We start from the raw sequence: 18,275 nt of genomic DNA, 5'->3' as shown, positions 1-18,275 counted from the left end.
AGGGATCTGGAGGATGGGAGGGGCCTGGAGGATGGGAGGGGCCTGGAGGATGGGAGGGAGCTGGAGGATGGGAGGGAGCTGGAGGATGGATGGAGCTGGAGGATGGGAGGGAGCTGGAGGATGGGAGGGAGCTGGAGGATGGGAGGGAGCTGGAGGATGGGAGGGAGCTGGAGGATGGAGGGAGCTGCAGGATGGGAGGGAGCTGGAGGATGGGAGGGAGCTGGAGGATGGGAGGGAGCTGGAGGATGGGAGGGAGTTGGAGGATGTGAGGGAGCTGGAGAATGGGAGGGAGCTGGAGGATGGGAGGGAGGTGGAGGATGGGAGGGAGCTGGAGGATGGGAGGGAGCTGGAGGATGGGAGGGAGTTGGAGGATGGGAGGGAGCTGGAGGATGGGAGGGAGCTGGAGGATGGGAGGGAGGTGGAGGATGGGAGGGAGCTGGAGGATGGGAGGGAGCTGGAGGATGGGAGGGAGCTGGAGGATGGGAGGGAGCTGGAGGATGGAGGGAGCTGGAGGATGGAGGGAGCTGGAGGATGGGAGGGAGCTGGAGGATGGGAGGGAGCTGGAGGATGGGAGGGAGCTGGAGGATGGGAGGGAGCTGGAGGATGGGAGGGTGGTGGAGGATGGGAGGGAGCTGGAGGATGGGAGGGAGCTGGAGGATGGGAGGGAGCTGGAGGATGGGAGGGAGGTGGAGGATGAGAGGGAGGGAGCTGGAGGATGAGAGGGAGGGAGCTGGAGGATGAGAGGGAGGGAGCTGGAGGATGGGAGGGAGCTGGAGGATGGGAGGGAGCTGGAGGATGGGAGGGAGCTGGAGGATGGGAGGGAGCTGGAGGATGGGAGGGAGCTGGAGGATGGAGGGAGCTGGAGGATGTGAGGGAGCTGGAGGATGGGAGGGAGCTGGAGGATGGGAGGGAGGTGGAGGATGGGAGGGGCTGGAGGATGGGAGGGAGCTGGAGGATGGGAGGGTGGTGGAGGATGGGAGGGAGCTGGAGGATGGGAGGGAGCTGGAGGATGGGAGGGAGGTGGAGGATGGGAGGGAGCTGGAAGATGGGAGGGAGGTGGAGGATGGGAGGGAGCTGGAGGATGGGAGGGAGCTGGAGGATGGGAGGGAGCTGGAGGATGGGAGGGAGCTGGAGGATGGGAGGGAGCTGGAGGATGGGAGGGAGCTGGAGGATGGGAGGGAGGTGGAGGATGGGAGGGAGCTGGAGGATGGGAGGGAGCTGGAGGATGGGAGGGAGGTGGAGGATGGGAGGGGCTGGAGGATGGGAGGGAGCTGGAGGATGGGAGGGTGGTGGAGGATGGGAGGGTGGTGGAGGATGGGAGGGAGCTGGGGGATGGGAGGGTGGTGGAGGATGGGAGGGGTGGATGATGGGAGGGAGTTGGAGGATGGAGGGAGATGGAGGATGGGAGGGAGCTGGAGGATGGGAGGGAGCTGGAGGATGGGAGGGAGCTGGAGGATGGGAGGGAGCTGGAGGATGGGAGGGAGCTGGAGGATGGGAGGGGCCTGGAGGATGGAGGGAGCTGGAGGATGGGAGGGAGCTGGAGGATGGATGGAGCTGGAGGATGGGAGGGAGCTGGAGGATGGAGGGAGCTGGAGGATGGGAGGGAGCTGGAGGATGGGAGGGAGCTGGAGGATGGGAGGGAGCTGGAGGATGGGAGGGAACTGGAGGATGGGAGGGAGCTGGAGGATATGAGGGAGGTGGAGGATGGGAGGGAGCTGGAGGATGGAGGGAGCTGGAGGATGGGAGGGAGCTGGAGGATGGGAGTGAGCTGGAGGATGGGAGGGAGCTGGAGGATGGGAGGGAGTTGGAGGATGGGAGGGAGCTGGAGGATGGGAGGGAGCTGGAGGATGGGAGGGAGCTGGAGGATGGAGGGAGCTGGAGGATGGGAGGGAGCTGGAGGATGGAGGGAGCTGGAGGATGGATGGAGCTGGAGGGTGGGAGGAAGCTGGAGGATGGGAGGGAGCTGGAGGATGGAGGGAGCTGGAGGGTGGGAGGAAGCTGGAGGGTGGGAGGGAGTTGGAGGATGGGAGGGAGCTGGAGGATGGGAGGGAGCTGGAGGATGGGAGGGAGCTGGAGGATGGAGGGAGCTGGAGGATGTGAGGGAGCTGGAGGATGGGAGGGAGCTGGAGGATGGAGGGAGCTGGAGGATGTGAGGGAGCTGGAGGATGGGAGGGAGCTGGAGGTTGGAGGGAGCTGGAGGATGGGAGGGAGCTGGAGGATGGGAGGGAGCTGGAGGATGGAGGGAGCTGGAGGATGGGAGGGAGCTGGAGGATGGAGGGAGCTGGAGGATGTGAGGGAGCTGGAGGATGGGAGGGAGCTGGAGGATGGGAGGGAGCTGGAGGATGGGAGGGAGCTGGAGGATGGGAGCAAAGATGGCTTTCCTCTTATGGAAGAAAGCAGAAATAGTCATTTTGATTGATTAATGTACCTGCAGTGTGTGCTTGTGTACAGGCGTTTATGTGTGCCTGTGTGTCTGTGAGTAAGTATGTGTGTGTGTGTGTGTTCCTGTGTGTGTTTGTTTATGTACTGTGGGTGTATATTTGCTATTGAATAAGCTACGTGGTTATCTGAGAGCAACAGAGAAGAGGCCATACGCCTAAAACATGCCTTTTAAGATCTAGTAGCTGTGGAAATGTCACCACTTGAAAGGCTATTACAGCTGAAGTGTCTGGCTCTTATTCTTCCTTTTCAATATTTGTTCCATTGAAAAGGACGGACAAGGACAAGTCACCGCAGTGGGCAAACAGACTGTTATTGAACGAGACCAAACCAGTGTTCTACTGTTCTGTTCTAAGGTTCTACAGTACTGGGTTCCACTATTCTAGTGTTCTAGTGTTCTCTTCTATGGTCCTAGGGTTCTACAGTACTGGGTTCTAGTGTTCCAGTATTCGAGTGTTCTAGTGTTCTCTTCTACGGTTATAAGGTCCTACAGTACTGGGTTCTAGTGTTCCAGTATTCTAGCGTTCTAGTGTTCTCTTCTATGGTCCTAGGGTTCTACAGTACTGGGTTCTAGTGTTCCAGTATTCTAGTGTTCTAGTGTTCTCTTCTATGGTCCTAAGGTTCTACAGTACTGGGTTCTAGTGTTCCAGTATTCTAGCGTTCTAGTGTTCTCTTCTACGGTTCTAAGGTTCTACAGTACTGGGTTCTAGTGTTCCAGTATTCTAGTGTTCTAGTGTTCTCTTCTATGGTCCTAAGGTTCTACAGTACTGGGTTCTAGTGTTCCAGTATTCTAGTGTTCTAGTGTTCTCTTCTATGGTCCTAAGGTTCTACAGTACTGGGTTCTAGTGTTCCAGTATTCTAGTGTTCTAGTGTTCTCTTCTATGGTCCTAAGGTTCTACAGTACTGGGTTCTAGTGTTCTAGTGTTCTAGTGTTTCTGGTATAGAGGAGATGTAATGGTGATGGAGGATGAAGGGAAATGGACCACAGTGTTCAGTAATTCTGAAAGGAGAGGAGAGTGTAGTTGGCTGGCATAGAGGAGACATTGACTTACTGTAGACATGGTCAGAGACATGGTGGTGGAAGCCAGCCACAGTATGTGTGTGTGTGTCTCTCTCTGTGTGTGTGTGTGTGTTGGTGTGTACAGGACCGGTGTATGTATGTGTGTTGGTGTGTATAGGACCGGTGTGTGTGTGTGTGTTGGTGTGTACAGGACCGGTGTATGTCTGTGTGTTGGTGTGTACAGGACCGGTGTATGTCTGTGTGTTGGTGTGTACAGGACCGGTGTATGTCTGTGTGTTGGTGTGTACAGGACCGGTGTATGTCTGTGTGTTGGTGTGTACAGGACCGGTGTATGTCTGTGTGTTGGTGTGTACAGGACCGGTGTATGTATGTGTGTTGGTGTGTACAGGACCGGTGTATGTCTGTGTGTTGGTGTGTACAGGACCGGTGTATGTCTGTGTGTTGGTGTGTACAGGACCGGTGTATGTCTGTGTGTTGGTGTGTCTGACTGTCTGCTAGACGGAGAGAGAGAGCAGGTTTACAGTAACAACTCTATTTATAGGTCAAAGCGGATTCTGTTACAACGCCTCACTCTGCTACAGTAAACATAGGTTGTACATATGAAATACTCTCCTCTCCTCTCACACGTCTCTCCTCTCCTCTCCTCTCCTCTCCTCTCCTCTCCTCTCCTCTCCTCTCCTCTCCTCTCCTCTCCTCTCCTCTCCTCTCCTCTCCTCTCTACTGTTGTATAATAAACCAGTTGGTTTGTCTAATTGTCTACAGTCAACATTATAGTTCTCCTCCCTGCCTTTCTAAGACACGGTTTGTGTTGAAACGCGTATTCAGTATCCATACGACACACAGACAGAGAGGAGAATGAACAGCCTATCTAGTGTCCTGTGTGTAAGTGACTCTGTGTCTGTCTGTCTGTCTGTCTGTCTGTCTGTCTGTCTGTCTGTCTGTCTGTCTGTCTGTCTGTCTGTCTGTCTGTCTGTCTGTCTGTCTGTCTGTCTGTGTCTGTCTGTCTGTCTGTCTGTCTGTCTGTCTGTCTGTCTGTCTGTCTGTCTGTCTGTTTACCGTTCCACACTGCTGTAACTACGGTGATATCAGTCTGCTGTAACTACGGTGATATCAGCAGTGTCCTGATGTTTACCGTTCCACACGGCTGTAACTACGGTGATATCAGTCTGCTGTAACTACGGTGATATCAGCAGTGTCCTGATGTTTACCGTTCCACACGGCTGTAACTACGGTGATATCAGTCTGCTGTAACTACGGTGATATCAGCAGTGTCCTGATGTTTACCGTTCCACACGGCTGTAACTACGGTGATATCAGTCTGCTGTAACTACGGTGATATCAGCAGTGTCCTGATGTTTACCGTTCCACACGGCTGTATCTACGGTGATATCAGTCTGCTGTAACTACGGTGATATCAGCAGTGTCCTGATGTTTACCGTTCCACACGGCTGTATCTACGGTGATATCAGTCTGCTGTAACTACGGTGATATCAGCAGTGTCCTGATGTTTACCGTTCCACATGGCTGTAACTACGCTGATATCAGTCTGCTGTAACTACGGTGATATCAGCAGTGTCCTGATGTTTACCGTTCCACACGGCTGTAACTACGGTGATATCAGTCTTCTGTAACTACGGTGATATCAGCAGTGTCCTGATGTTTACCGTTCCACACTGCTGTAACTACGGTGATATCAGTCTGCTGTAACTACGGTGATATCAGTCTGCTGTAACTACGGTGATATCAGTCTGCTGTAACTACGGTGATATCAGTCTGCTGTAACTACGGTGATATCAGTCTGCTGTAACTACGGTGATATCAGCAGTGTCCTGATATTTACCGTTCCACACTGCTGTAACTACGGTGATATCAGTCTGCTGTAACTACGGTGATATCAGCAGTGTCCTGATATTTACCGTTCCACACTGCTGTAACTACGGTGATATCAGTCTGCTGTAACTACGGTGATATCAGCAGTGTCCTGATGTTTACCGTTCCACACTGCTGTAACTACGGGGATATCAGTCTGCTGTAACTACGGTGATATCAGCAGTGTCCTGATGTTTACCGTTCCACATGGCTGTAACTACAGTGATATCAGTCTGCTGTAACTACGGTGATATCAGCAGTGTCCTGATGTTTACCGTTCCACATGGCTGTAACTACAGTGATATCAGTCTGCTGTAACTACGGTGATATCAGCAGTGTCCTGATGTTTACCGTTCCACACTGCTGTAACTACGGTGATATCAGTCTGCTGTAACTACGGTGACATCAGCAGTGTCCTGATGTTTACCGTTCCACACGGCTGTAACTACGGTGATATCAGTCTGCTGTAACTACGGTGACATCAGCAGTGTCCTGATGTTTACCGTTCCACACGGCTGTAACTACGGTGACATCAGCAGTGTCCTGATGTTTACCGTTCCACACGGCTGTAACTACGGTGACATCAGCAGTGTCCTGATGTTTACCGTTCCACACTGCTGTAACTACGGTGATATCAGTCTGCTGTAACTACGGTGATATCAGCAGTGTCCTGATGTTTACCGTTCCACACGGCTGTAACTACGGTGATATCAGTCTGCTGTAACTACGGTGATATCAGCAGTGTCCTGATGTTTACCGTTCCACACGGCTGTAACTACGGTGATATCAGTCTGCTGTAACTACGGTGATATCAGCAGTGTCCTGATGTTTACCGTTCCACACGGCTGTATCTACGGTGATATCAGTCTGCTGTAACTACGGTGATATCAGCAGTGTCCTGATGTTTACCGTTCCACACGGCTGTAACTACGGTGATATCAGTCTGCTGTAACTACGGTGATATCAGCAGTGTCCTGATGTTTACCGTTCCACATGGCTGTAACTACGCTGATATCAGTCTGCTGTAACTACGGTGATATCAGCAGTGTCCTGATGTTTACCGTTCCACACGGCTGTAACTACGGTGATATCAGTCTTCTGTAACTACGGTGATATCAGCAGTGTCCTGATGTTTACCGTTCCACACTGCTGTAACTACGGTGATATCAGTCTGCTGTAACTACGGTGATATCAGTCTGCTGTAACTACGGTGATATCAGTCTGCTGTAACTACGGTGATATCAGTCTGCTGTAACTACGGTGATATCAGTCTGCTGTAACTACGGTGATATCAGCAGTGTCCTGATATTTACCGTTCCACACTGCTGTAACTACGGTGATATCAGTCTGCTGTAACTACGGTGATATCAGCAGTGTCCTGATATTTACCGTTCCACACTGCTGTAACTACGGTGATATCAGTCTGCTGTAACTACGGTGATATCAGCAGTGTCCTGATGTTTACCGTTCCACACTGCTGTAACTACGGGGATATCAGTCTGCTGTAACTACGGTGATATCAGCAGTGTCCTGATGTTTACCGTTCCACATGGCTGTAACTACAGTGATATCAGTCTGCTGTAACTACGGTGATATCAGCAGTGTCCTGATGTTTACCGTTCCACATGGCTGTAACTACAGTGATATCAGTCTGCTGTAACTACGGTGATATCAGCAGTGTCCTGATGTTTACCGTTCCACACGGCTGTAACTACGGTGATATCAGTCTGCTGTAACTACGGTGACATCAGCAGTGTCCTGATGTTTACCGTTCCACACGGCTGTAACTACGGTGACATCAGCAGTGTCCTGATGTTTACCGTTCCACACGGCTGTAACTACGGTGACATCAGCAGTGTCCTGATGTTTACCGTTCCACACGGCTGTAACTACGGTGATATCAGTCTGCTGTAACTACGGTGATATCAGTCTGCTGTAACTACGGTGATATCAGTCTGCTGTAACTACGGTGATATCAGCAGTGTCCTGATGTTTACCGTTCCACATGGCTGTAACTACGGTGATATCAGCAGTGTCCTGATGTTTACCGTTCCACACGGCTGTAACTACGGTGATATCAGTCTGCTGTAACTACGGTGACATCAGCAGTGTCCTGATGTTTACCGTTCCACACGGCTGTAACTACGGTGACATCAGCAGTGTCCTGATGTTTACCGTTCCACACGGCTGTAACTACGGTGACATCAGCAGTGTCCTGATGTTTACCGTTCCACACGGCTGTAACTACGGTGATATCAGTCTGCTGTAACTACGGTGATATCAGCAGTGTCCTGATGTTTATCGTTCCACACGGCTGTAACTACGGTGATATCAGTCTGCTGTAACTACGGTGATATCAGTCTGCTGTAACTACGGTGATATCAGTCTGCTGTAACTACGGTGATATCAGTCTGCTGTAACTACGGTGATATCAGCAGTGTCCTGATGTTTACCGTTCCACACTGCTGTAACTATGGTGATATCAGCAGTGTCCTGATGTTTACCGTTCCACACTGCTGTAACTACGGTGATATCAGTCTGCTGTAACTATGGTGATATCAGCAGTGTCCTGATGTTTACCGTTCCACACGGCTGTAACTACGGGGATATCAGTCTGCTGTAACTACGGTGATATCAGCAGTGTCCTGATGTTTACCGTTCCACATGGCTGTAACTACGGTGATATCAGTCTGCTGTAACTACGGTGATATCAGCAGTGTCCTGATGTTTACCGTTCCACACGGCTGTAACTACGGTGATATCAGCAGTGTCCTGATGTTTACCGTTCCACACGGCTGTAACTACGGTGACATCAGCAGTGTCCTGATGTTTACCGTTCCACACGGCTGTAACTACGGTGATATCAGTCTGCTGTAACTACGGTGATATCAGCAGTGTCCTGATGTTTACTGTTCCACACGGCTGTAACTACGGTGATATCAGTCTGCTGTAACTACGGTGATATCAGCAGTGTCCTGATGTTTATCGTTCCACACGGCTGTAACTACGGTGATATCAGTCTGCTGTAACTACGGTGATATCAGTCTGCTGTAACTACGGTCATATCAGTCTGCTGTAACTACGGTGATATCAGTCTGCTGTAACTACGGTGATATCAGTCTGCTGTAACTACGGTGATATCAGCAGTGTCCTGATGTTTACCGTTCCACACTGCTGTAACTACGGTGATATCAGCAGTGTCCTGATGTTTACCGTTCCACACTGCTGTAACTACGGTGATATCAGTCTGCTGTAACTACGGTGATATCAGCAGTGTCCTGATGTTTACCGTTCCACACTGCTGTAACTACGGTGATATCAGTCTGCTGTAACTACGGTGATATCAGCAGTGTCCTGATGTTTACCGTTCCACATGGATGTAACTACGGTGATATCAGTCTGCTGTAACTACGGTGATATCAGTCTGCTGTAACTACGGTGATATCAGTCTGCTGTAACTACGGTGATATCAGTCTGCTGTAACTACGGTGATATCAGCAGTGTCCTGATGTTTACCGTTCCACACTGCTGTAACTACGGTGATATCAGTCTGCTGTAACTATGGTGATATCAGCAGTGTCCTGATGTTTACCGTTCCACACGGCTGTAACTACGGGGATATCAGTCTGCTGTAACTACGGTGATATCAGCAGTGTCCTGATGTTTACCGTTCCACATGGCTGTAACTACGGTGATATCAGTCTGCTGTAACTACGGTGATATCAGCAGTGTCCTGATGCTTACCGTTCCACACGGCTGTAACTACGGTGATATCAGTCTGCTGTAACTACGGTGATATCAGCAGTGTCCTGATGTTTACCGTTCCACACTGCTGTAACTACGGGGATATCAGTCTGCTGTAACTACGGTGATATCAGCAGTGTCCTGATGTTTACCGTTCCACACTGCTGTAACTACGGTGATATCAGTCTGCTGTAACTACGGTGACATCAGCAGTGTCCTGATGTTTACCGTTCCACACTGCTGTAACTACGGTGATATCAGTCTGCTGTAACTACGGTGATATCAGCAGTGTCCTGATGTTTACCGTTCCACACGGCTGTAACTACGGTGATATCAGTCTGCTGTAACTACGGTGACATCAGCAGTGTCCTGATGTTTACCGTTCCACACGGCTGTAACTACGGTGATATCAGTCTGCTGTAACTACGGTGATATCAGCAGTGTCCTGATGTTTACCGTTCCACACGGCTGTAACTACGGTGATATCAGTCTGCTGTAACTACGGTGATATCAGCAGTGTCCTGATGTTTATCGTTCCACACGGCTGTAACTACGGTGATATCAGTCTGCTGTAACTACGGTGATATCAGTCTGATGTAACTACGGTGATATCAGTCTGCTGTAACTACGGTGATATCAGTCTGCTGTAACTACGGTGACATCAGCAGTGTCCTGATGTTTACCGTTCCACACGGCTGTAACTACGGTGATATCAGTCTGCTGTAACTACGGTGACATCAGCAGTGTCCTGATGTTTACCGTTCCACACGGCTGTAACTACGGTGATATCAGTCTGCTGTAACTACGGTGACATCAGCAGTGTCCTGATGTTTACCGTTCCACACGGCTGTAACTACGGTGATATCAGTCTGCTGTAACTACGGTGATATCAGCAGTGTCCTGATGTTTACCGTTCCACACGGCTGTAACTACGGTGATATCAGTCTGCTGTAACTACGGTGATATCAGCAGTGTCCTGATGTTTACCGTTCCACACGGCTGTAACTACGGTGATATCAGTCTGCTGTAACTACGGTGATATCAGCAGTGTCCTGATGTTTACCGTTCCACACGGCTGTAACTACGGTGATATCAGTCTGCTGTAACTACGGTGATATCAGCAGTGTCCTGATGTTTACCGTTCCACACTGCTGTAACTATGGTGATATCAGTCTGCTGTAACTACGGTGATATCAGCAGTGTCCTGATGTTTACCGTTCCACACTGCTGTAACTACGGTGATATCAGTCTGCTGTAACTACGGTGATATCAGTCTGCTGTAACTACGGTGATATCAGCAGTGTCCTGATGTTTACCGTTCCACACGGCTGTAACTACGGTGATATCAGTCTGCTGTAACTACGGTGATATCAGCAGTGTCCTGATGTTTACCGTTCCACACGGCTGTAACTACGGTGATAACAGTCTGCTGTAACTACGGTGATATCAGCAGTGTCCTGATGTTTACCGTTCCACACGGCTGTAACTACGGTGATATCAGTCTGCTGTAACTACGGTGATATCAGCAGTGTCCTGATGTTTACCGTTCCACACGGCTGTAACTACGGTGATATCAGCAGTGTCCTGATGTTTACCGTTCCACACGGCTGTAACTACGGTTATATCAGTCTGCTGTAACTTCGGTGATATCAGCAGTGTCCTGATGTTTACCGTTCCACACTGCTGTAACTACGGTGATATCAGTCTGCTGTAACTACGGTGATATCAGTCTGCTGTAACTACGGTGATATCAGCAGTGTCCTGATGTTTACCGTTCCACACGGCTGTAACTACGGTGATATCAGTCTGCTGTAACTACGGTGATATCAGCAGTGTCCTGATGTTTACCGTTCCACACGGCTGTAACTACGGTGATAACAGTCTGCTGTAACTACGGTGATATCAGCAGTGTCCTGATGTTTACCGTTCCACACGGCTGTAACTACGGTGATATCAGTCTGCTGTAACTACGGTGATATCAGCAGTGTCCTGATGTTTACCGTTCCACACGGCTGTAACTACGGTTATATCAGTCTGCTGTAACTACGGTGATATCAGCAGTGTCCTGATGTTTACCGTTCCACACGGCTGTAACTACGGTGATATCAGTCTGCTGTAACTACGGTGATATCAGTCTGCTGTAACTACGGTGATATCAGCAGTGTCCTGATGTTTACCGTTCCACACTGCTGTAACTACGGTGATATCAGTCTGCTGTAACTTCGGTGATATCAGTCTGCTGATCAGGACACTGCTGATATCTGCTTATATACCTCTATATCTATATATATACTTCTATATATTTATATACCTCTATATCTATATATATACTTCTATATATTTATATACCTCTATATCTATATATCTATATATACACTTCTATATATTTATATACCTATATATCTATATATCTATATATACACTTCTATATATTTATATACCTCTATATCTATATATACACTTCTATACATTTATATACCTCTATATCTATATATATATACTTCTATATATTTATATACCTCTATATCTATATATCTATATATACACTTCTATATATTTATATACCTATATATCTATATATCTATATATACACTTCTATATATTTATATACCTCTATATCTATATATCTATATATACACTTCTATATATTTATATACCTCTATATCTATATATCTCTATATACACTTCTATATATTTATATACCTCTATATCTATATATCTCAATATACACTTCTATATATTTATATACCTCTATATCTATATATCTCAATATACACTTCTATATATTTATATACCTCTATATCTATATATATACTTCTATATATTTATATACCTCTATATCTATATATATACTTCTATATACAGTTAGAGTCGGAAGTTTACATTCACTTAGGTTGGAGTCATTAAAACTCGTTTTTCAACCACTCCTACAATTGCTTACTGTAAGGGAGTGCGTAACTGGAGTGGGTAACTGGAGTGGGTAACTGGAGTGGGTAACCGGAGTGGGTAACTGGAGTGGGTAACTGGAGTGGGTAACCGGAGTGGGTAACCGGAGTGGGTAACTGGAGTGGGTAACTGGAGTGGGTAACTGGAGTGGGTAACTGGAGTGCGTAACCGGAGTGGGTAACCGGAGTGGGTAACCGGAGTGGGTAACCGGAGTGCGTAACTGGAGTGGGTAACTGGAGTGGGTAACTGGAGTGGGTAACTGGAGTGCGTAACCGGAGTGGGTAACCGGAGTGGGTAACCGGAGTGGGTAACCGGAGTGGGTAACTGGAGTGGGTAACTGGAGTGGGTAACTGGAGTGGGTAACTGGATGGGTAACTGGAGTGGGTAACTGGATGGGTAACTGGATGGGTAACTGGAGTGGGTAACCGGAGTGGGTAACCGGAGTGGGTAACTGGAGTGGGTAACTGGAGTGGGTAACTGGAGTGCGTAACCGGAGTGGGTAACCGGAGTGGGTAACCGGAGTGGGTAACCGGAGTGGGTAACTGGAGTGGAATGGAGTGGGTAACTGGAGTGGGTAACTGGATGGGTAACTGGAGTGGGTAACTGGATGGGTAACTGGAGTGGGTAACTGGAGTGGGTAACTGGATGGGTAACTGGAGTGGGTAACTGGAGTGGGTAACTGGAGTGGGTAACTGGAGTGGGTAACTGGATGGGTAACTGGAGTGGGTAACTGGAGTGTGTAACTGGAGTGGGTAACTGGTGGCAGGGAAGTCAGGTGCAGGAAAGTAAAACTGGGTAATCTTACAGACAGATTATTTCACTCACAATTCCTGATATTTAATCCTAGTAAAAATCCCCTGTTTTAGGTCAGTTAGGATCATCACTTTAATTTAAGAATGTGAAATGTCAGAATAATAGTAGAGAGAATGATTTACTTCAGCTTTTATTTCTTTCATCACATTCCCAGTGGGTCAGAAGTTTACATACACTCAATTAGTATTTGGTAGCATTGCCTTTAAATTGTTTAACTTGGGTCAAACGTTTCGGGTAGCCTTCCACAAGCTTCCCACAATAAGTTGGGTGAATTTTGGCCCATTCCTCCTGACAGAGCTGGTGTAACTGAGTCAGTTTTGTAGGCTTCCTTGCTCGCACACGCTTTTTTCAGTTCTGCCCACAAATGTTATATGGGATCGAAGTCGGGGCTTTGTGATGACCACTCCAATACCTTGACTTTGGTGTCCTTAAGCCGTTTTGCCACAACTTTGGGAGTATGCTTGGGGTCATTGTCCATTTGGAAGACCCATATGCGACCAAGATTTAACTTTTTGGTTTATGAGCAGTGGCTTCTTCCTTGCTGAGCGGCCTTTTAGGTTATGTCGATATAGGACTCGTTTTACTGTGGATATAGATACTTTTGTACCTGTTTCCTCCAGCATCTTGAGGAAGGTATGTACTGGGCCTGGTATGGCAACTGCTCAGCCTCCGATCACAAAGCACTACAGAGGGTCGTGCGAACGGCCCAGTACATTGGGGCCAAGCTTCCTGCCATCCAGGACCTCTATACCAGGCGGTGTCAGAGGAAGGCCCTAAAAATTGTCAAAGACTCCAGCCACCCTAGTCATAAACTATTCTCTCTGCTACCGCACGGCAAGCTGTACAGGAGCGCCAAGTCTGGGTCCAAGAGGCTTCTAAATAGCTTCTACCCCCAAGCTTTAAGACTTCTGAACACCTAATCAAATGGCTACCCGACTATTTGCATTGCCCCCCCCCCCCCCCTTTTACACTGCTGCTACTCTCTGTTGTTATCGTCTATGCATAGTCACTTTAATAACTCTACCTACATGTACATATTACCTCAACTAAACTGGACATTTCTCCAAAAAGTACGATCTTTGTCCCCATGTGCAGTTGCAAACCGTTGTCTGGCTTGTTTATGGCGGTTTTGGAACAGTGGCTTCTTCCTTGTTGAGCGGCCTTTCAGGTTATGACGATATAGGACTCGTTTTACTGTGAATATAGATACGTTTGTACCTGTTTCCTCCAGCATCTTCACAAGGTCCTTTGCTGTTGTTCTGGGATTGATTTGCACTTTTCGCACCAAAGTACGTTCATCTCTAGGAGACAGAACGCGTCTCCTTCCTGAGCGGTATGACGGCTGTGTGGTCCCAGGGTGTTCATACTTGCGTACTATTGTTTGTACAGGTGAACATGGTACCTTCAGGCGTTTGAAAATCTACAATTAGGTCTTGGCTGATTTCTTTTGATTTTCCATGATGTCAAGCAAGGAGGCACTGAGTTTGAAGATAGGCCTTGAAATATATCCACAGGTACATCTCCAATTGACTCAAATGATGTCAATTAGCCTATCAGAAGCTTCTAAAGCCATGACATAATTTTCTGCAATTTTCCAAGCTGTTTAAAGGCACAGTCAACTTAGTTTATGTAAACTTATGAACCACTGGAATTGTGATACAGTGAATTATAAGTGAAATAATCTGTCTGTAAACAATTGTTGGAAAAATGACATGTGTCATGCACAAAGTAGATGTCCTAACCGACTTGCCAAAACTATAGTTTGTTAACAAGAAATTTGTGGAGTGGTTGAAGAACGAGTTTTAATGACTCCAACCTAAGTGTATGTAAACTTCCGACTTCAACTGTATATACACATTTATATACCTACAGTACCAGTCAAACGTTTTTCTTTATTTGTACTATTTTCTACCTTGTAGAATAATAGTGAAGACATCAACTGTAACGACCTGGGTGTCGGGGGGGGGTGCGAAGTCAAACGCAGGAAACAGCAGAGCTTCAATAAGTTGAGTCTTTAATCCCCAACTGTTCAACACAATGTCCAACACGGACGAACTGGGTGAACATACACGGTTCGGTCCAACGACACGAGCCACAATCCCAGTCCACAAATACAATCTCCACTCCCGAAATCCAAAAGGTTACAAAGTAATAATCCCGCACAAAGACGCCTACGGGCTGGCTGACAAATAAAGCCATACTAATTACCCACTTAACTGAACACAGGTGTAACAAATAAACACATAAGGAGGGGGAGGAAAAAGAGTCAGTGGCAGCTAGTAGGCCGGTGACGACGACCGCCGAGCGCCACCCGAACGGGAAGGAGAGCCTGCCTCGGTTGAAGTCGTGACATCAACACTATGAAATAACACATATGGAGTCATATAGTAACCAAAAAAGTGTTAAACAAATATATTTTCGGTGTAGCCACACTTTGCCTTGATGACAGCTTTTCCACAGTCTTTGACCTTCTCTCACTATTCACTATTATTATCATTATCACTCATATGTGTTATTTCATAGTTTTTATGTCTTCACTATTATTCCACAATGTAGAAAATAGTCCAAATAAAGAAAAACCCCGTAATGAGTCCAAACTTTTGACTGGTAGTGTATTATAGCACCGTACCTTTCCCAATACTTTTGTCATACTGTCGTTACACCTCATAAAAAAAGACACGTTCTAATTCACGCCCTAACTGATGCCTCTGTGTCCTCTGTCCCGAAGGCAGCAAATCGTGTGGTGGACAAGTCGATGCCAGCGACGCCGGGTACATCACCACCCCAGGATACCCTCTGGAGTATCCTCCACACCAGAACTGTCGCTGGGTCGTCACCGCCCCAGAACCCTCCCAGCGCGTCGTCCTCAACTTCAACCCACACTTTGAACTGGAGAAGCTAGACTGCAGGTGAGAGAGGGGGGGGGGGGGGGGGGAGGAAACTGGGGGTGGAGGGAGGGGGAGGGGGTGGAGGGAGGGGGTGGAGGGAGGGGGGGTGGGGGTGGAGGGAGGGAGGGGGTGGAGGGAGGGAGGGAGGGAGGGAGGGAGGGAGGGAGGGAGGGAGGGACACTGGGGGATTCACAGGACATTTTACAAATTAGTAATTTCGTATTGTTCCCTATCCAAATGAAAGATACTGAGGTACACCCTAGCCACATATCCTACCATATTGATTATTACCTGGTCTTCTCTGAATAGCCACTTCCAATCAGTCCCACAGTGAGGACAGTGCTGTGTGTATTTCCCACCTCCACAGTGAGGACAGTGCTGTGTGTATTTCCCACCACCACAGTGAGGACAGTGCTGTGTGTATTTCCCACCACCACAGTGAGCGGTCTGCTTGTGACTGTCTATTTCCTGACACTATGTCCTCACCATTTCCAGTTTCCCCCTGCTGTTTCTGGCTCAGTGTCGCTCATAACAAGCTATTGGAGTTATCTCTCTGTAATCTCCCAGACCATTTTCCCCAGATCATCAACAACATCATCTATTGAAGTTATCTCTCTGTAATCTCCCAGACCATATTCCCCATCGCTCCCTAATCAAATTACAGATCATCAACGACAACATCTATTGGAGTTATCTCTCTGTAATCTCCCACACCATATTCCCCAGATCATCAACAACAACATCTATCCCCATCGCTATCCCCATCGCTCCCTAATTATCCTACACAGAATTCTAGAATCTTCCAAAACCAGCGGAGTGTTGGGGAGTATTCTATATTCTATATTCCGTTCCGTATGCCTGACCACAAGCTCTGGTTGTTCTACCCCCTGTTGGTAAGTCAGAGAAGTGCAAGCCAGATTCCAGAATACAGTCCATTATTTTAGGAAGGGATTGAACAATGTCCCAACTCTCCCTAGTTCACATAGAATAGCGTTGGTTCACAAGGCACTGGGCCAAAATGGTACAGGTATCTGTTCTATATCTACCGTTCTGTGCATTCCTAACACTGTTGGTAGAGCCTTCCTCCATCGTATGTACACAGTCTGAAGACATGGGTCTACAAAGCGATAGAAGATAAGACACTCTTAGTAAAGCTTACCCATGCATTCAGACAGTATCCCGAACCCTGTTCCCTATATAGTGCACTACTACAACTATGTAGGAAATAGAGTGTGATTTGGGACAGGGAACCACACAGCCTCTCTCTGTCATTGGCCCTGGACTGTTTGGCCATTTATTAACATTTTATCTCCATCAATAATACAAGGATATGTTTCTAAAGAGAGATTTATGGGATACGTCCTGATAGTCTTTTGTCGGAATCGGAACATGAATCTTTTAGCAGCTGTTGTTGAAAGGCACACTTTACCACTCTGTTTCCTTATCAGAGGCATGAAAGAAAGACGTTCTATCTCTCTCTCTCTCTCTCTCTCTCTCTCTCTCTCTCTCTCTCTCTCTCTCTCTCTCTCTCTCTCTCTCTCTCTCTCTCTCTCTCTCTCTCTCTCTCTCTCTCTCTCTCTCTCTCTCTCTCTCTCTCTCTCTCTCTCTCTCTCTCTCTCTCTCTCTCTCAATTCAATTCAATTCAATTCAAGGGGCTTTATTGGCATGGGAAACATGTGTTAACATTGCCAAAGCAAGTGAGGTAGATAATACACAAAAGTGAAATAAACAATACAAATTAACAGTAAACATTACACATACAGAAGTTTCAAAACAAGAAAGACATTACAAATGTCATATTATATATATACAGTGTTGTAACAATGTACAAATGGTTAAAGCACACAAGTTAAAATAAATAAGCATAAATATGGGTTGTATTTACAATGGTGTTTGTTCTTCACTGGTTGCCCTTTTCTTGTGGCAACAGGTCACAAATCTTGCTGCTGTGATGGCACACTGTGGAATTTCACCCAGTAGATATGGGAGTTTATCAAAATTGGATTTGTATTCAAATTCTTTGTGGATCTGTGTAATCTGAGGGAAATATGTCTCTCTAATATGGTCATACATTGGGCAGGAGGTTAGGAAGTGCAGCTCAGTTTCCACCTCATTTTGTGGGCAGTGAGCACATAGCCTGTCTTCTCTTGAGAGCCATGTCTGCCTACGGCGGCCTTTCTCAATAGCAAGGCTATGCTCACTGAGTCTGTACATAGTCAACGCTTTCCTTAAGTTTGGGTCAGTCACAGTGGTCAGGTATTCTGCCACTGTGTACTCTCTGTTTAGGGCCAAATAGCATTCTAGTTTGCTCTGTTTTTTTGTTAATTCTTTCCAATGTGTCAAGTAATTATCTTTTTGTTTTCTCATGATTTGGTTGGGTCTAATTGTGTTGTTGTCCTGGGGCTCTGTGGGGTGTGTTTGTGAACAGAGCCCCAGGACCAGCTTGCTTAGGGGACTCTTCTCCAGGTTCATCTCTCTGTAGGTGATGGCTTTGTAATGGAAGGTTTGGGAATCGCTTCCTTTTAGGTGGTTGTAGAATTTAACGGCTCTTTTCT

The 18,275-nt window shown here is 47.5% G+C and overlaps 1 protein-coding gene across 2 annotated transcripts in view; it reads left to right on the top strand.

Annotated features, from left to right (window-relative positions):
* Positions 1 to 18,275, top strand: part of LOC139546213 (neuropilin-2-like) — a 314,353-nt gene that overhangs the window by 25,439 nt on the left and 270,639 nt on the right. For both annotated transcript variants that reach the window (XM_071354338.1, XM_071354337.1), the window contains exon 2: positions 15,561 to 15,741. In XM_071354338.1, coding sequence (XP_071210439.1) covers positions 15,561 to 15,741 — 181 coding nt within the window. The remainder of the gene's footprint in view (positions 1 to 15,560; positions 15,742 to 18,275) is intronic.

This window comes from Salvelinus alpinus, chromosome 20 (assembly GCF_045679555.1).
Source record: "Salvelinus alpinus chromosome 20, SLU_Salpinus.1, whole genome shotgun sequence".
Lineage (NCBI taxonomy): Eukaryota > Metazoa > Chordata > Actinopteri > Salmoniformes > Salmonidae > Salvelinus > Salvelinus alpinus.
Note: the sequence above shows the minus strand (reverse complement) of the source record. Positions and strands in the feature narration are given on the sequence as shown.